The sequence below is a fragment of the Haplochromis burtoni genome, unplaced genomic scaffold (genome assembly GCF_018398535.1).
Source record: "Haplochromis burtoni strain Fernald_Lab_line unplaced genomic scaffold, NCSU_Asbu1 Contig_78, whole genome shotgun sequence".
Lineage (NCBI taxonomy): Eukaryota > Metazoa > Chordata > Actinopteri > Cichliformes > Cichlidae > Haplochromis > Haplochromis burtoni.
Window position 1 is genome coordinate 1,088,435 of NW_024582439.1, and position 19,727 is coordinate 1,108,161.

Consider the following 19,727-nt stretch of genomic DNA (forward strand, 5'->3'; position numbering starts at 1 on the left):
TTTTAGACTGACCTATTGCTAGCTGGTACTTTCAGCTGCTTCTGTATTTCATCGTCTCTCACCCTTCTGCTTTTTCTTTATTTATCTGATCAACGTGTCTAACATTACATGGTTCACACTGCCTGCCTTGCTGACAGAAACAGAGAGAGGGAGAGAGTTTGCATGTGGAGCCTGCGGGCATGGAAGCTGCAGAGAGAAAGAGAGAGAGCTTGCATATGAGAAAGTTGTGCCTGATGTGTAGATTTTGCACAGCTCTGTTTGCTGATTAAATTCACTGTTTACCAGCAACAAGAAAATCACCATCAGGCCACTGGGAAGGCCTCCAGAACATGTGTGAACTAAAAAATATGAAAGTCAAGCTATGCATAAAAGGGTGTGAAATTAATAAACACAATACTTTTTCTACCTAATCTATATCCACTTTTCCACACATCTATAATTGATAACAAAAAAATCATTATTTTTTGGCTAAACTGAATGAAAGAGGAATCTTTGGTGTTATTTCTTCATCATAAAAAAGCCACAAAAATGGGTTTTATTCACTGAATAGCAATTTAATGTGTGTTTTAAAATACATGGCGGGTCACCAGCAAAGAGAAGGGATGTCTCGAAGGAGAGGATGAGCCCAGCAGTGTAAAAACAAATACAGTGCACTGCTGTTTCTTGTATGGTCATGCCGACTTTAATACAAAGGACTGAAACCACACAAAACTACGACTACTATTTAAAATAAAAAATGTATTTAAAATTACAAAAAAATATTTCTAAATCTTTGCATATTGTTTAAAAGTAAGTTATTTAGTGAATTGAGGCAACAGTTGTTGTGATTTGATGCTATATAAATAAAATTGAATTGAATTAAATTGAGTAGTTCCAAAATACTCTACATGTGAAGGCTATGCGCTATGGTTTAAATTCAGGAAGCTAAATAAGTTTGGCATGTATGCTGTAGACTAAAGGAATATCTTGTTATATAAGCAATAATATCATGAGCTTTCACATTATGCCAGATTAATAAAGAAGATATGTGGTTTTCAGTTTCCGTCTAGTACCTTTCCTGACGGAGCTCCGAGCCGTGATGGACTGGGTTTGGACCGACACTTCGCTGTCTCTGTCCAGCTGGATCTGTGTGGAGGACATCTACGCTCACATCTTTATCCTGAAATGCTGGAGAGAGTCAGAGAAGGTGTTTATCATCGTGGCACTAGTGTAGTGTAAAAAAATCTGTTTCAGGGCCAGTGTCTGTCATGTTGGAATTTAAACTGAAATTCACTTTTGTGATTTATGGAGGTAAATCTTATATATACATACATACATATACATACATACATATATATATACACACATATATATATACACACATATATATATACACACATATATATATACATATATATACATATATACATATATATATACACATATATATATATATGTAGTATGTATAATATATATATAGTTGAAAAATTTGTGCAGAGAGAAAGAGAGAGAGCTTGCATATGAGAAAGTTGTGCCTGATGTGTAGATTTTGCACAGCTCTCTGCATTTGTAATAACAAAAGTGAAAATATCTTTATTCACTGCTCTCTCGTAGTTGTTACCCAGTCAGTCTGAAATATATCCCTCCATGAAACTTTTTGCACATTTTTACTTTTACAAATTTGTCAAAAAAATTGCGTTGACTTTGTTGTTAAAGCAAAGGATCAGGGGGAATTCTGTGTTACGTTCTCCATCTAATACCAGTAACTTATTTCAGTGTCCTCTCTGTCATCCTTCTGCAGAGGTATCCCCAGCCACGAGGCCAGAAGAAGAAGAAAGTGGTGAAGTATGGGATGGGAGGAATGATTGTGGTGCTGCTGATCTGTATAGTATGGTTTCCGCTGCTCTTCATGTCCCTCGTGAAATCTGTAGCTGGAGTCGTCAACACTCCGCTGGATGTCTCATTTGAAATCACACTGGCAGGCTTTCAGGTGTGGACACAATTTCTTATATAAAATCATTGGCACCTCTTTTCACAGGTCCTTTGTCAAATGTCTAGAGGTAACATTTATGGTTATGTGGTACCTGTGGACTGAGGGAGATATTTTAGTGTATTTAGGGTGGAGGATTTAATGTAGTGTGTTTGTATGTGTGTGTATCAGGCATAGTTTCACAACAGTTACTGCACATTAATCTGTATGAATAAATTAAGTTCACCAGAAACAAGTGCTTGGTGTAAAATCATTAGAGGTGTATTCACCTTTAACTAGACTTTTTTCAAAACGTTGTCTTTCCACAGCCCATCTTCACCATGAGCGCGCAGCAAAAGCAACTGTGGCATGTGACGGAAAAGGAATTTCGTAACTTTGTAGAATATTATAAGAAGAAAGATGTAAGTATACGAAATCAAATACAAATAGAAGATCATAATTTACAAACCATAATGTGTTTTCAATTTGAGAAATAAATACTTTTTTTTATCTCTGATGTAAAGTAGTTCCCATATAATGCAAGTAGTTCTTTCTCTACTAAAGTACCATAGACAGTAAAAAGGATCGACGTAACAACGATGATGTCATCAACTGGTTTTGGAAGCTTATTTTACGTATTGACTGAGAAGGTCAAGGCTAGCAAATTTGGTTAGCAAGATCCATCCATACCCTTAAATCAGGGGATAACTTTTTCCTGAAGGGGACAAAAAGATATGTACTAATATTCAGTGGAAGATTATAGTTAGATAGTTGAATTATAGTTGAATCTGAAACAGTTTTAGCAATCAACAGTCCATTTGTGTATGTGTGCATGTTGACCTTAATTTAAACTTGCTTAGCTGACAGATTATTGGTTTAGTGCGACTGAATTATATTTATTCCAATTGTTTGATTTTGTGTTTGGATTAGGACGCCATGCAGTGGCTGGAGAGCTACATTTATGAGGACCTGACCATTGCTCAATTGAAAGGCAGCTCCAACTCTCTGTGGACCATCAGTCCGCCCAGCAGAGCTAGCTTGATAGAGATGTTGAACTCTACCAATGATTTCTCCATCACTGTGTCCTGGTCTGTGCAAAGGTACGCAGGGACAAATGTGTTTCCAGATAGGTAAAACTTTATAATAACTGTTAGTAAAGGGTTAATTAATAAGTAATAAAAGTTATTTATTTTATCATCATGAAACAAAAAAGATAATTATTAAAGAGCATCGACATCACATTACAAGTAGTGTATGACCGAAGACGTAAGATCAATGACATTCTGGCAAAAGTGCAATAATCACCTCAACTGGCGCCTATCAATGTGGAAGAGTAGCTGCTCTACTCGGAGTCCCTTCCAAAATACTACAGTCCTCACCCCATCTCTAAGGGAAAGGCCAGCCTTCAGAGCACATGTTCCCCCATAGAACTGCCGGGCTTTTACCTGACACCTTTCACCTCAGAGGCGCAACCTTGTGTCCAGTCTATGCTCTGTCTGTTTATATGGACAGAACCCAGGGTGACCAGCTTTTGTGTGCTGTGTCCAGTGGGAGAGGCACAAACTGTGCCTCTCCCACTGGATAGTAGGAGCAATTACCCTGCCCTATACTAACAGGGGTCTTCAGCCTCCTGCTGGCCTGGGGCACGTTAGGGGTCCCCACTACAACCTCATGGGCTCTTTTTAGGAGGTGTGTTCAGCTGGATGCTGGCCCTCACCTCACACATCTGCACATCTGTTTTACAAGCTAGATGTGACAGCACTTAACCTGGTGCATTCAGCCCTCAGTGTAGGTTCTTCCCAGGTGGGAGCGTCTCCTCTGTGAAATGTTATTGGGGGACAGTTGTCTTCTTAACAGGCATGTCTCGGAATCAGGGAGTCAGTATTTCTCCCACAGTGAGAGATGAAATAAATGCTGTGAAAGAGAACATAAGGTTATGCTCATGCTACTCAAGAGAACCGGGGACCACCCTCCTTGCTATGGAAGTGAGGAAGAAGTGGGCTTGTTTTGAATAACATATGACAATGTCAGCCTATTATATAGGGAGGGCCAAGCCACTCCTGACACTGGAGTCACTCAGCCATACATACACATTCATCATACCTTGTTGTCAAAGTTTTTGACCCATAGACATCAGCAAGTGCTAGTTAAATTGTCCCTCATTCACAAGACTTCTCCTCAGTCTACCAGCTTTGTTGCAAATCTGCTTTTTCATAATAACCCCAATTACCTTGCTTCGCATCGAACAACATTTTAATTTTAAATGTAAAGATACAAATTCCTTAAGCATAATTTAAGTATGTTTTTTCTCCTTTAGAAACGCCAGCCTGGGAGCCAAGGCAGAAACAGCATCTGGAAAAAAAACAAGGTCGCTTACAAAGAAAGACGAAAACATAAAACAGGACCTTATAGATCTGTTAAAAGATGAACGTAACATAACAGAAGTGTGAGTATAGTATCAGCCACACATTTTCTCTTTACTCTTTGCCAGTTTGTGTTCTCTAGTAACCAGGAGCTGCTAAATGTTCCCCCTCAGCTAAATAATTTTCCCTCTTATTTTCGAAAGTGGCAATTAAAATTTTATGGCTGTACATAAATTAAGTATGGAGAGTATTAGTAAAGCAAGTCCACAGTGACATGTGAAGACAGGTGTCACTTATATGCATTTATTTAACATAATGACTGGAAACAGGGGCAAAACTAACCTAGCAAACAATAAAACCTAACAGCACTTAGTGGTAGCATATTTTTCAACTGACTGGTGTGTTTTGGAGCGAGACAAGGTCTTTTTAAATATAACATAATCTGTATATAAAAGATGGACGAAGCCATGCTGACATCATCCGTTGGTTGTGAAGCATCAATGGATGTTTGTTTTTGTCAGAAAATGTATTAAAATGTGCAAAAAGACAACTTCTTTAATCGATAAACAGTTTGGTGTGATTTGGTTATAAGCGACGAATTCTGGGAAAAATATGTGAATATGTGATGTTTGCTTTGTTAGACTGAAGTGGATTTACAAATCTGTTAAAAAGTAAACATTTTTACAATTAGTAAGGCACGCCTCTATAACATACAAAACCATAATATAATATAATCATTAGAATTGTTATAATATTTATAAAATATTAACTTGCAAGCACTTACAGCTTTTCTTTTCCTGCAGGACACTAACAAATGTTTTCCCTCGCTATGTTCGAGCACCCAGCGATATGGAGTCCAAACCCGTTGAAAGCCTTTACAGAGGTGACCGAGTATTTGTCACTGTGTACAGAGTGTTAGAGTGATGTGAATTTTTCATCCTTGTTATTTGATTTGGTAACAGTAAAGAAAAAAAATAGTAAAGATGCTCCATCTCAATAGGAGATGTAGTAGATTAGAATTTCTGACCATTAAATATCAAAACATATTCATGCTTTTCAAAAAGTACATAAGCCATTTTATTTAATGGGTGAGTAAATTTCTTTAACATCAATTTATATACTTACTTTTGATGGACAAAGCTTTTGTATATTTTTTTCCAAAATAAATCTGATTTACATTTTCTGACAAAACTTCTTTATTTCTTTATCGTAGAAACGGACGGTCACCCAGAATATTATGACATTAAGGTGAAATTGAAGAGAGCTAATGACGGCAATGATAAAGAATGGTGGATCGTCCATCAGACAGAGCCCAGCAAGACCAATCTAACCAATCTAAAGTCTGCAGGCCTGGAACTGTTCGTATTCAGCGACCAAGTCAGCCCGCCCAGTTTGGGCTTTCTAGCTGGATATGGGTACGTGGTTTGTGATATTCTGTTGTGTATTTCAGTGAAATGTTTGTGTTTATATGTAAAAAAATGTCACAAGATAAGTAAGTAAGGATAGGAACTGATGCTTACTGATTGAAACTAATCTGACTGATTAATTTCATTTCATATCAGACTATTTTAATGTATTTAAAACCAGTTTGAATGTTTAGTTAAAGACACTGACACAGAATAGGCAGGCTGTGTTGGTGGACTATATTTGCTTCACTGAGTTTTTGTTACCAAATTGTCACATTTCCCTTTTTTCATGCGAGACACACCCTTATCAGCAATAAATGAAATATTACATATTCTTGAGTGAAGTTGAAGCAGTGCATCATGGGAAGCCCCCAGCAGCCTAGGCTTATTGCAGCATAACTAAGGGAGGATTCGCCTGAGTTCTTTTTTATGTGTATATGATACAAAATCAAAATGTAAAGACAAATGACCAAAAATGGGGTTATGGCTGGATGCTGATGAGACAGCGTGGGATGGATTCATATACTTTTTCTTCACAAAAATTAACCGCATCCTTTGGCAGTTGGGATACAGAACAATCAAATTATTTTCTTAGAATATCATAGAGAAGTACAGCATTCACAGCTTTTGTCAAATATCATATGTTTTACCTTTTTGATACATTATATTTGGATTTCTAGTCAGAGAAATAAGAATTTGAAAGAATCCAAAATCTCAATGTTTTCTTCTTCTCCTTCCTGTTTAGTATCATGGGCCTGTACGCCTCTGTGGTTTTGGTCATCGGCAAGTTTGTGCGCGAGTTCTTCAGTGGCATTTCCCACACCATCATGTTCGAGGAGCTGCCCAACGTGGACCGCATCCTCAAGCTGTGCACCGATATCTTCCTGGTGCGAGAGACGGGGGAGCTGGACCTGGAGGAGGACATGTACTCTAAACTCATCTTCCTTTACCGCTCGCCAGAGACTATGATCAAGTGGACTCGGGAGAAAACTCAGTGAGGGAAACTTTAATGAATGAAGTTGAATCAGATCTTTTCAGAGACACTGGATAGTCGCTCTGTTGGTGTGAGCAGCTATTTTAGCCTCCAAAGCAAATGAAGGCCAACTTTATCCTCGTCAGCTGAGCTCGGGCGGCAGTGATACAGTGTTAGCTCCAAAGGGAAACACCTTTTTATTTGGACTTATAAACTGGGGTATTTTTTACTCATTAATGACAACCTTGACTGTCACAATTAATAAATTTGAGCACAGATTTCCAGGTGCTGTATTTATCTTGCAAAGGTTTTGCCTCCAGTGGATAAAATAAGCAGGCGGTTTTCAGTTCGAGGTGTTTAGGCGCAATTTTCCTGAAATTAAAAGACAAAAAGTCCCTAATTTCTCTTCACATCTGTCCCTAATATTTTCAAAATCGCATGGTAGGTGGAGAGAAACAGTAACTGGCTGCAGCATTACTCTTTAAGGGCTTCCCACTGACAAATAAGTGGACAACAACGACCACACAAGCACAATCACATATTTTTCCAACTGGAAGGTTTGGATTTTGGGACTGTGCAATGCTGAGCTGCCGTTCCTATAAGATTTTTAAGAATGTGGAGCAAGGGAAATTTGACTTTCAGACATCACGATTACTTTTTTTTGTTTTTTTTAAAGAAATGTCAGAGGCCACTCTGGAAACAAAATGCAAAACAAAAGATTACCAGACAATCTTTACTCGCCTTATTTTGTTTGTATGAGAAGAACTGAGACTCTTACGAACTACATACCTTTCTCAGGAAGAGCTGTTTTCACAGATAATCATTGTATGTTACGGTAATATGTAGGCTTTTGTGGATCTTAAAAAACATGATATTGTAGAAAAGATGAGAACTATTTAAATGGCATGAAATAAAATGTGGAAACTGTTCGGAGTTTTACTGCACAGTGACACGGTTAAAAGCTGTATTAAAGAAGGACTTTTTTCCTGCAGAGATTGACATTTTTTTGTCATTCATCAACATTTTGAATCATCTGCAAGCCGGTTTGAGTCGAGAGCAGCAGAGGTCTGGTTTTCTACATCAGGGTAATGTGCTTCGGGCGGTAGACTCTTTGACTTGTGGACCTCGCTGGCACCCACAGCTGTGCATCCAGTCATCAAAGAAGAAACACACAAAGGGCTGAGACTTGGAGCCCTTTGGTCCAAACTATGCATTAGAGGACATTTAGCATGAGTGAAAACCTTAATTATTGCCATGACTAATTTGCAATACTTGTACATAGGGGTTACATTAAAGGGAAAGGTCGCAGGGGAATGAAATGTGAAAATTGAACTTGTATGTTAAGGCAATGTCCAAAAATCTTCAAATAAAACATGTGGAAAGGTGTGGCGTTTTTTGCACTCAGCTGTTGTGTGTGTGTGAAGATGGTCTGTAAATCTGGGGGTCACATTAGTGGGTTTTAACAGGATTGTGATGGAAAACTGCTGCAACATGCGTGGATTGGACCCCCCCCCCCCCTCCCTTAAATTGTAGCTTCTCTTGCTTAATTTTATTTTAGCATATCAGTTTCTCTCTTTTTTTATTGTGTGTGTCATGACAATTCTCCAAAGTTACAGTCCTGTAGTTCATGGTAAAAATGGGTAGTGGGAGATAAAGGAAAAGAGATAATAATGGGACAGATGACTAAATAATAGGATATTTTATGAAACTTGTGTTAGAGGTAAGTATACAGTGCACTCACGATGTTTGAAACAAAGACAATTTTTTGTAGTGTAATTTTGCAACTGGCAGCAGTTAAGGTGTAGCAAAGCAAAGCAACTCCAGGGTGGAGACTTCTGGTAGATATCGGCTGTAAAGAGTTTGTTTTCAAGTATTAAAAAATACTCTTTAAATTTATGTTAGTTTGTCCCATTATTTTAATGGGAAATTGTGTATAAAAATGCCTGCAATTCTTAAACAGCTCGTGCAAAATTGTTGTATAATCCCTTGAATTAGAGCTGGAAGTCTCCACTTTAATCATATTGATTGATTTACAATTAACTGTAATGGTGGGCAAAGGCAAAACTGCAAAAGGGCACTGTACATGTGTTCTGTATCTATGCACACGGTCCTGCAGAGTTACAGTGAGAAGATATGGAGATGCAGAGAAGTGTTAGTCCTTCTCCTGATTTCCTTTTTGTGTGTGTATGTGTTTATCGCAGTTAAATTTTTCAGATCATCAAACAAATGTAAATATTAGAGAAAGACAACACAAGTCTTGCCTACTGCACCCCCAGTTAGAGATACACCAGAGTTCATTTCTGCTCTAACCACACCCAGGCCTGATTACTGCCACACCTGTGCTCAATCAAAAAATCAAATGGAGCAGACTCAAAAGCCAGAAATCATGCTGCATTCCAAAGAAAACTCAGGAACTGAGAATGAGAAACAACATAATTAAGATCTTTCAGTCGTAAAATGTTATAAAGCCATTTCTAAAGCTGTGGGACTCCAGTGAACCTCAGTGAGCGCCATTATCCACAAATGGCAAAAAAACTGAACAGTGGTGATGCTTCGCAGGAGTGGCCGGCCGACCAAAGTTAACCCAATAGTATAGCGAAGACTCATCCAAGAGTTCACAAAAGACCCCAGAACAACATCCAAAGAACTGCAGGCCTCACTAGCCTCAGTTAAGGTCAGAGTTCATGACTCCACCATAAGAAAGACACTGGATGAAAATGACCTGCATGGCAGAGCTCCAAAACAAAAATCCCCACTGCTGAGCAAAAGGAACATAAACCTCGTCTCAGTTTTCCCAGAAAACATCTCGATGATCCGCAAGACTGAAGGGATCTTCCGAAGCTGAACTCTTTTGAAGATTTGAGTCCCGTTACGTCTGGCGTAAAACTAACACAGCAGTCAAAAAAGAAACATCATGCCAACAGTAAAATACGGTGGAGGTAGTGTGATGGTGTGGGGCTGTTTTGATGTCTCAGGACCTGGAAGACTTGCTGTGGTAAATGGAACCATGAATTCTGCTGTCTACCAAAACATCCTGAAGGAGAATGTCCAGCCATCTGTCCATGACCTCAATCTGGAGTGCATTTAAGTTCTTCCGACATCCACTCTCAGTAAACACAACTTGTTGCTGAATCCAAGAATGCTAGCTACAGCTCTGTGAAGAAACCTATATATAAACAAGATTGAGAAACACTGCTTACTTCTCAGGGTCATGAATGTTGCAATGACGTCGTCCAACCACACACGGCATACAGCAGGCACAGGGGGAGAGGAGCCATCCAGCTTGTTATCAGCAGACAGTTGCTAGGGAAACGGCATTCATGATTTGGGGTACATTAGTGTACACTATGAGTAATTAGAACATCTGTTAATGATATAAACAGGTTAACATATACTGCCTTTCAGGAAAACGTTTCTCACTAAACAAGACAATGCCAAACTACATTCTGCACGTTCTACATTAGGACAACAGTAGAGCTCCATAGTAAGAGTCTGGATGCTAAACCCCTCAGACTTGTCACTCATTGATATGCAGTTGGCATATTGTGGACTGAAAACAAGAATTAAACACAGATGAAATCTGATATCAAGAATGCAAAAAATATTTTATACTGAAACCACGGGGAACAGTTCCTGAAAAGTTAACGCGATTCTTTTGTTGAACCTCTTGAATTAAAGCTGAAAGTTCATATTTCAGTTGCATATTGATTGTTTATGCTTGTATGCACATTCTATGCATGTGGTGCTGTGCAGAGAAAAACAGAAGTTTGATGAGGAGACAAACAAAATCTAGCTAATAGAAAATGTGTCATGCGTAAGTGGTTTGAGTGTGGAAATATTAGGTTTGCATTTGTGGGAAGATTCCTTGAGTCTCTTATCTTTTTAAATTTGAGGTTTTGCTTCATCATGTTTTAACACCTGTAGAATCCATAATTTGGAGGAAGGAGGGTGAATGCGATTGAAAATATAAAGACCTAGAAACTAAAAAGGACTAAGCCCTAGAAAAAAAGATTTGTCAGCGGTATTTAATTATTAAATTGGGAATCTGTATATCAGCTCAAAACTAAGTCATATCGTGATGAAAGTTCAATTTAATTAAGAATATTTTTCAAGTCCGATGCACAAGACTCTGTTCTAATAACCCACACATGAAACAACTTCTTATTTTTGTCTGCTAATTTGTTTTCCACTCAAGTCCAGCTTTGATCCACCTAATGCACAGATGCACTGGAGTCATTCAGTATGAGAGGCATCACAAAAAGAGCATGAATGGGTATACATTAAATATCGCTTAACAGGGAGAAAGCATTAGCCTCATCAAAGATAAATAGGTCTTAGGAAGCTACACAGTCATTACATGTCTGTGAGCCATTTTGGTGCAGACATCTGCAGCCGCCGTTAGACTCGCTGATATGGAAAATCTGTTTGCTAACTCATTTAAGAAAATGTACAGAGACCATAAAATGCCACACAACGGAAATGTTTATTGATGCATGTGCAAAGTTTGAAGATATGACTTTGAGGAATATACAATAAGTCAGCAACAACACAAATTTAAAAATGTAAACAATCCCTTTAGTAGTGATATTGTTTTATATTATTGGCATTTAGGTGATATTGTACTTATTGTGGGCTTTTCACATTTACAGCCCTGAAATCTTCACTGAATGGTCCCTTTTTTATTAGTATACTATCTTTAATTTTAGAGGAAATTAAGAAATAAAGACACAGCCATGACTATTTTATTATAAGGTAACACAGAGTTGGAGGTAGACAGGAAAACAGTCTACAGCTGGCTACAAGCTGCATTATGTCTTATTTTTAAAATACTCACAAAAAAGTAGAGAGAGCTGATGCTGAAGATGACAGCGTGACCCATTCTTAAGCTTTAATATCGACAGATTTATCATAGATTTTATTTTATTTAATCGTTCCGTTATTGCAAACATGCATTATAACAATCTGATTGCATATTGCTCCAGTAACATTTTCAGGCTATAGTCATGAATACTGAATAAATTAACTCTGTACAAATAAACACCTATACACTGATCAAGTCTTTGTGTGATTTGAATATACCTATAGTAATTTTACACTCTACCCGCAAACAATAAACAGCAAAATTTACAGCTTCACAAGAGACGAGAAATAATAGAACATGTACATACAACAGGCTGAGGATCCACCTCGAGAGATTACACAAAATAAAAGGCTGTTCAAACTCAGGTTGACGCCAACACCTACTGAACTGTTTGGGGTTTTAAAATGTATTTTTTTCTTATTCTTTTTTTTTTTTGCACATTTAAGATCAGAAAGCCACCCATCAGGATATCAGAGCTCAGAGGTTGTTTAACTCATACAGAGAGGGTGTACTGGTGGCAGCAGATGGTAGAGTCGGTGCTCTGGAGGCTGAAGGCTAACACAGCCCGCCTTCATAGTCATCCTCCTCTTCCTCTGGAGCTGGTGCCCCACTAGCACCATCCTGTGGAGCAGCAGCAGCCTTCTTCTTCTTTCCTCCTCCTCCTCCAGGTACCCTCAGGGAAATAGCCAGTTTGGCATACTGTGAGGGGGAGGGGGAGTGTCATTAGCCATCAGATTTAAAGCCCCTCAATATTTATGCTTTAATCAACTATTTTAAAACGAATAACAAAACCCATAAACACATTTCCTCCTTTGGCAGTGTTGAAATATGGCATCGTTTAAATCAAAATCTAATGACAGCTGTTAATCTAATCCATCCACAACAAATCAACACAGTCCTAATGAAGTTGTCAGTATATAACATCTAAGTCCACACAGGATTTATTTTCATCTTTCATCTTAGGTAATTTTAACATCACCTAAGACAGATAATAATGTCAATCCCACCTGGACCATGACAGCTGTTCCTGCTGCATCTTTAATCTTCTAAAATACAGAAGTTTAATTAGAAATATTTCAGACCTGTTCAGATTTGAGTAGAAAGGTTCATTAAAAGTAAGAGATGGATGGTTAGAATGTAGAAACAGACTACATTTCAAACAGATAGCTAACAATCAAAAAGGTGAATAACCGAATACTTTAAACAACTAAACTAAAGCCTAACATACTACAAAGACAGCTAAAATGTCTGCCTTACAGAATGAGTGGAAATATATCTTGAAACACTGAGTAGCTGTTGGAGTATGAAGGAGCAACCAAAAGTATTGGACGAAAGGTAACAGCAGTGAGCTAGAAGTTGGTTTGAAGTTGTTAATTAAAGCTGATAAAGTATTAAGTGTGTTAAATGAAGAATTAATATAATCAACTCCTCCAAGGAGTTGAGAGCATTTATACTTGTGTGCTGCTTGGCTCCCCTATTCTGCAATTTCACCACCAAAACACCACCTGGTGGCGGGGTTTCTCTCTTCCTGCTGATTCAAACTATGGCAGCTGAAGTAGCTTGAATCATTCAAACTGAGTGGTTCAATCACAGCTGCTGCAGTCTGCATTGATCCAGTGTGTAGTTACAGTACATTTCAAGGGAGGTGCACTTCCAGTCATGCCATATGTTTTCAGAAAGATTTGGGGGTAACCCTGTATCTACAGAGTAGATGAGACACAGTAGTAATAGCCCTGGATCTGGTAGAAGGAATTATTGGAAGCACCCGTCACAGTAGCACATAGGTCAAAATTTGACATTTTGTGTCATCTTTTCAAAAAAAACATGTTAAATTGAAATAAGAAAAACTGGACACCATCTTGATGTTCTCAAAGAAACTTTCTCCAACTCATCTGGAACCAGGGCACCAACTCATGTGTGGTGTGGGGGAATTTCCAGCCTTAAGACAGGTATTAAGCCTCGAATTGCTTTACAGATGGTTAAAACACTGTGTGGAACAGTGATAGCTGAGGACATTCCTTATTTTCCACCTTACTCTGTAAATGCTATTAATTATATATCTAAGGTAACAGAGAAAAACCTGCAATCATGAATACAATGGCTAAAATTCATTTTTATTGTTTGGATTATCTTGACGTTATTTTGGTATTCAGCAAAAAAAAAAAATATATATATATAGACAGACAGGCGGACGGACGGACGAATGATAAGCCTAGTGTTCTGGAAACTTAGCTAACACGTCAGACGTCGCTGCATTATCACAATGGGGCCAGAAGTCTACCATAATCACAAACCACAACAATGAAACCTTAGTACTCACATCATTGTCCATGTACTTAAGCAGAGGTGAGTTACACACGCGATAGACCTGGTCCTCATCCTGCTCATCATAGCCCTGAAGTAACGTCTCCATGGCAACACAATCTTCGCTTCCACTATAGCCAGGCAGGCTGGAGGAGATCAAGCAGTACATCATGTAACCATCTTTAAAGTAAGTGGCAGCAGCGTTACACCATGAATGTGACATCAAGGGTCAAACAAAGTAAGAAGCGAGCTGGTTCTTTCTCTGTTCTTTGATGTTTTGATGAGGATGCGGAATATTTTCCTGCCAGGCTGGCTCGAGGAGACTTTAGCCTCTTCTAACTTCATAACACAGATGGCAATGAAGTGTAGGTGAATTGGCTTACCTGTAACTTTCTCTGACACATTTATCAGCTGCTACGTAGTCGCCTCTGTGAAGATGAACCAGTACTTGAGCAGTTGTTTTCTAAGGAAGAAAAAAAAACATGATTTAAATGATATGAAAAAATTAAAAAAGGAAATCTCTTATATGATCGTTTCAGGTGCACAGTGCTGGCTATGAGCACAGCTGTCCCACCCGCCTGCTCTTCAAACCACTGCTTTATGAGGAGCAGACAATGAAAAGAAAGTTGTCTTAAAAACGTGATTGACTTAAAGGCAGAGAAGATAAACCAGATTAAGAGAAACACCACAACATTGCCTACAATGGAAACCTGATTGTTGTACTGCTGATAAACTGTGCAAAAAAGATGTACATGATATAAAAACAAACAGCTGAGCCACCTTGAAGCACATCGGGAAGTTCTCGATCTCTTTGTACATATTCTTTTCTTTCTGCAGGGCAACTGCCGCTTCGTCCAGCCTGGTTAGAAAGGCCAGAAAAAGGCTGATGAGGAGCAGGTTTACAAACACATCACTGACATGAAATATATCAAACAGGCAAGAAGAGAAATCAAAGGAAATTCATTTACCAAGCCCAGCCTTCAAGGTTACCATATCTGATCCTTGGTAATATATATGTGTAAAACCAAAGATGAGTGTTAACATCCCATCCACCATTATTTCCCTTTACCTTTTTAACCTGACCAGAAGTCTGGAGGCTTTTCCCAGCAGTTCTACTGCCTGACGTAGGCGATCCTCATTCTACAAAACACAAAAAAAAGGATAAAACAGCTGACTGAACCCCCCCCAAAAAAGCTAAATTATTAAATCTTTGTTGATATCCATACCTCAAATACACCTGCTGCCTTCTGATACAAGTCCACAGCTTTCTCCAGGTTTATAGGCTCTATCAGTCTGAGGAGGAAAAATGTGTTTTAGGAAACACTCTTTCTCAGTCGGAGTATTTTTTGTTAGAATTGAAAGTCAGTTTCTGAGAATAAAAAGTTAACGTAAGTATAATAAACAGCACGTAAATATGCATAATGGCAGTAACAATGCAAGCATTAATTCTCATCACAATAAAGCGATCAGACTTGTGCCATAACCAGCAGCTGGCAGCTTATAATGTTAATAGTTAAAATGATCTTCAGCCTATCTAACACTGCTCCATTGTGAGGTGACAAAATGGATCGAATAAAAAAAATATTAAAATTCTGCATATTAGCTATACCAGCGATTCCCAAAATGTGGGTCGTAGCTCCCAGGTGGGCTGCAAAGGAGCTGCAGGTGGGCCATGAAGTGATTTACAAGAAATCGGTTTTATATTATTTACTTTAAAACTGCCATTAGATATTTAGAAATCATTTTTAAAAAGATATAGAATGAATAAATCAATGTTGTGAAATTTCAAAATTAGATGATTAATTTTCTGATCTATTTTGATCCTGAAAAGTCAATAGTAGAAAAAACTAACATGAAGATGGTGCCAGAAATAAAGCTGCTAATGCAGAAGCTCAAATTAATAATTTAAAACACACACAAAAAAACCCCACAAGGCTAACACAAAAACTAATTTTTTGTGTTAGCCTTGTGTGATGTGATAGTGTGTTTAAAGGTTTGGGAGATCCGTAGAAAACGTTCATATTTTAAAATGGTAAGGCTCTGTCTTAAGTCTGGGGACGGCTGCACTACAGAATTAGAATTAAGAGTTTCCTTAAATTTCTGCAGCACTTTATCACAGTGAAAATTTAGCTTTTAGTTAGCTGTGGGCATAATCAAATACATTCATATCGCCATTCCAATGAAAAAAATATGCATAACCAGTCAGCACTGATCAGCAGAGTAAATTAAGGTATTATTTTTACTTTCCAGCCCGGTCCAGAGCCATGGCAGCAGTGTCCGGTGTCCCGTTCTCCATGTACATCATGCAGGCTTTCTCTATGTACTGGATGGCCTCTGGCATTTTCTTTTGTTCCTGATGCAGTGCAAACACAGCAGAGTTACAATTGTGCTACTGAATCATTATCCCCATCTGTTTTATTATGACTTCACTGTGTGGTTTTAGAGTGGTTACCCTCACCTTCATCATCATACCAGCCTGTTCAATAGCCCTGAGGAAGAAAAGAGTTTGAATCAAACAGGTGTTTAAATGTTTGCAGCTGCTTCAATATTACAGGTTATTAAGCATTATACTTACTTTGCAGCATGAAAAAGCCTGAAGGACAAGCTAAGGAAATAGCCAAACAAGAGTGAAACTGTGTCATGCTAACAAATATATGGCTTAAAATAAATCAGATTACATTCTCCATTAATAAAATGTTAAACCCCTGATACAAACTTCCCACAGTCTAAAGTGACTTTAACTCTTCTTAGCAAAAATCAACAAGTTGCTAGAAATCTTCCTCAGAGGTTTGGGTCCTTGAAGACACAGCAGGATTACAGTTGTTACAAATTTCTGGGCAGCACCTTACAAATGCAATTCTACTGTTCAACTTTGTCCCAGAGGTGCTCTGTTGGATTAAGACCTCCTTCGATTTTTGACACAAGGCAAAATGAATCCATGCCAACGTATAAAGTGCTCATGAAATGAAAACCCATCAGAATCAGGGGTGTAACAATTCTTCGAAGCCAGATTTGTTTTACCAGGGTTTGATGGCAGGGTTTTAGCTCAAATCTTAGTTTTCCTTGAGAGGTTGAATAACAAAATACATATGGGAAAATAATCAGTTTGCCACAAATCTTGTCACTTAATTATTTCATTATAAACTGATGACATTTCAATATTTCTACGCAATATCTCCACGTGGGTCTCACAGTATGGAATGACAGAATTATAATATATTGTGTATATTTTTGCCAGAGTTTTGCTGGTCTTGGTTTTAGAGTTGTTACACCCCTAGTGAGAATAACTATGGTACGCCGTTAAATCTGCGACAAGCAGGCACCCTGAACCCATCTATAACAGGACCCAGGGTGCAGGGTTAAAAACGGTTACACCCTACACTGCCTGCACGCTTTGTGTTTCTGTTGTCTGATTGGCTAATTAGAGGTTTGCTTTAAAGAGCCGCTAACAAAGTGGCCAGCGATTGCACAGAATATATGCAGACTTGTGCCTTTCCTTTGATCAGGAAAGGATACGTTTTGTTTTCTGTGTGGTACTCAGCTTCCTTCAGATAAGCATCCTTTGCTTGTTCATACTGCTTGGCATTCTTGAAGCACACAGCTAGAAACAAAGCACAGAGGTTAGATCACTGTGAAATTATATATTTGTAATATAATAATAAGAAAAAACACTCCAGTTTTAAACAATAGTGTCGTTTCGTGTTTTACCTGCTTTGGCGTATTCTGATGCAGCACTGTCAAAGTCAGGCTTCCACTTTGTCAGACTCGTTTTTAAGCTGTAAACACACCACGAGTAACAAATAATACAATTATAATTCGATGGATAAATAACCATAAAGTCACTTTATGTCGCATAACCTTTCAACAGAAAATACACAGTGGCCTTACAGCTAGCTAACGTGAGTAGTAAAAGTACAGAGCAGGAAATAATCGTTTTTGTCCTGGCTCACCATTTCTCCGCTTTAGCTATGTGCTCGTGCGCTTCGTTTATCTTCTGAGCAGCCATTATGTTGATCGATCAACTCGGTTATGAGGAATATGTTATTGATAAACGACTATGGATGTCGCTTCGTCGATGTTTGGATTACCAGGAACTCCTCCTCGGCCGCAACGTCACTAACTGTCGCAGGTTACGGATGCCGCATTGGACCAAAAAACAGCAACAACAGGGAATGCGAAAATCTGGCTCTAGTACTGTAATGCAGCTAGAAAATTTGCTTTTGTTTTTTATGTGAAAAACTATACAATCAGATCCACAATAGCACATTTTTGGGGGGCAATATCCCCTCTGTTCACCACCACGGTGGATTTTTAAATGTAATTTTCACGCCCTCGCTTTAAAACCAAGTCATTTATAAGTATAAACTCAGTTTAAAACAACAATAGCCTTTGCTCAAAGTCTGGATTATGAATTTGGAAGCAATTACGAGAAAGTCTGCTGACGTGGGAGCCTAGAGTGTGGTTTCAAATTCCAGGAGTTTCACAAAGCTTCAGTCTAATGTTTGCTGATAATATGTTTTGTAAATATAAAGAAAAATAGAGTGCTAAATTAATGCAGGATTAAAAGGGCCTTAACTTAACCCTCCATGACTAACAGGTCTAACAGAACACCATGACACTACCAGTGTTTGGTAAGGTTGCAGGAACAACAAAAGAACCATCCACAGATAATTCTTTAACTTTCCATCAGGGAGCAAATAGGCACTGTTAAGTCAGGGCATTGGCCCATTGATTATCTTCAGTTCGCAGTGTATTTATTTAAGTCTCTTGTTTTCATTCAGAAATTTCCAATCATATACTGGTTCTGTACTTTTTTTTTTGTTATTTTTTCGTAGCTGAGGACAAGTGAAGGCGCAGGAGGCTATAGCAACTTGACATAGTGGGCCTCTTTAACATTTTCCAGATGTGTGCGGAGTGAATGTATGGAACCCATACATGTTAATACCATTGGCAAAGCACCAGATAGTCAGTCTGCCATGCGTATGAGAACTACGTCAAACTTTATAGGACAGTGCTCTTTTGTTCTCTTTGTCAAACTGCACTTTCCCTTGTGGTCTTTACATTTTTTTCCTTGCCAAACATTAAATGAAATATACTTGAACAGAATTCCTGAGAGTTTTATATCACTCTGAGAAAACAGAACATCTTGCATTGATTCTCCACACTTACATTGGATATTCACAGTCCTGTTTGTTGGACTGCAACCTCAGGTCAAATAAAACTTGTACATATCACAAATTTACCTAAAGGGGCTTTAAAAGGGATCAAGAATCTCAGTTGTGATACAAAAAGAAAACGTATTTTTTTCATGGTGAAAAGAAAGTATATCCGCCCCCTTTTCTAAGGTTTTACATCTCAGGATATTGCAAAAAAGGAATTACTCATTCGTAGGTCTTAAATTTAAATTAATACAGCTTGAATTGAACAACAAAACATGATGTATTACATTGTGCCATTATTTAAGTAAATGTAGAAACTGTGTGTGAAAAACTGAATGCACCCCATGATTCAGTAGCACCTTTTATAGGGATAGTTTGAAGCAATAATAAAGGTTTGCGGGGCATCATTTTATTCACAGCTCTCTTAAGGTCTCATTGGAAAACTGTGATCAGATTGAATTCCAGACTTTGACTGTGACATTGCAACACCTTTATTATTTTCTTTTGTCAGCCATTGTGTTATATGTTGGGCTCACTCTCCAGTTGTATGACCAATTTCAGTCAGACAGATGGCTTCACAATTGACTTCAGAAAACTTTGGTATACAGAATTCATGATCAACTCAATGACTGCAAGGAGTCCAGATCCTGTGGTTATGAAACAAGCCCAATCTGCAGCCATGCTAACATTTGGTGTGAGGTGTTTGTGCTCAT

General features: G+C 38.3%; 2 protein-coding genes across 9 annotated transcripts in view; one reads left to right on the forward strand and one right to left on the reverse strand.

Annotated features, from left to right (window-relative positions):
* LOC102293462 (piezo-type mechanosensitive ion channel component 2) overlaps positions 1-8,076 on the forward strand; it is an 89,912-nt gene extending 81,836 nt beyond the window's left edge. For all 8 annotated transcript variants that reach the window (XM_042222009.1, XM_042222013.1, XM_042222010.1 and 5 more), the window contains 8 exons: positions 1,039-1,186; positions 1,781-1,969; positions 2,278-2,370; positions 2,879-3,048; positions 4,266-4,394; positions 5,115-5,194; positions 5,525-5,726; positions 6,463-8,076. In XM_042222009.1, the coding sequence (XP_042077943.1) occupies positions 1,039-1,186; positions 1,781-1,969; positions 2,278-2,370; positions 2,879-3,048; positions 4,266-4,394; positions 5,115-5,194; positions 5,525-5,726; positions 6,463-6,715 (1,264 nt within the window). In that variant the 3' untranslated portion in view covers positions 6,716-8,076. The remainder of the gene's footprint in view (positions 1-1,038; positions 1,187-1,780; positions 1,970-2,277; positions 2,371-2,878; positions 3,049-4,265; positions 4,395-5,114; positions 5,195-5,524; positions 5,727-6,462) is intronic.
* Positions 8,077-11,154: 3,078 nt separating this feature from the next.
* On the reverse strand, positions 11,155-17,991 carry napgb (N-ethylmaleimide-sensitive factor attachment protein, gamma b). The gene is made up of 12 exons (XM_005924587.3): positions 17,806-17,991; positions 17,564-17,631; positions 17,372-17,456; positions 16,431-16,448; positions 16,314-16,344; positions 16,099-16,208; positions 15,082-15,148; positions 14,925-14,995; positions 14,636-14,714; positions 14,239-14,318; positions 13,872-14,001; positions 11,155-12,250 (listed from the first exon to the last, which is right to left on the reverse strand). Exons 1-12 carry the CDS (start codon positions 17,859-17,861, stop codon positions 12,107-12,109), a joined length of 939 nt encoding a protein of 312 aa, XP_005924649.1. The 5' UTR covers positions 17,862-17,991; the 3' UTR covers positions 11,155-12,106.
* Positions 17,992-19,727: the final 1,736 nt, after the last annotated feature.

Bases quoted from the DNA above. Each gene is read 5' to 3' on its own strand.
- napgb (XM_005924587.3), bottom strand. From the start codon at position 17,861: ATGGCTGCTCAGAAGATAAACGAAGCGCACGAGCACATAGCTAAAGCG. The intron at 17,457-17,563 runs GTAAAACACGAA...CTTTGTTTCTAG, and splicing joins ATCAGAATACGCCAAAGCAG to CTGTGTGCTTCAAGAATGCC. The intron at 14,319-14,635 runs GTGGCTCAGCTG...TTTCTTCCTTAG, and splicing joins ACTTCCCGATGTGCTTCAAG to AAAACAACTGCTCAAGTACT.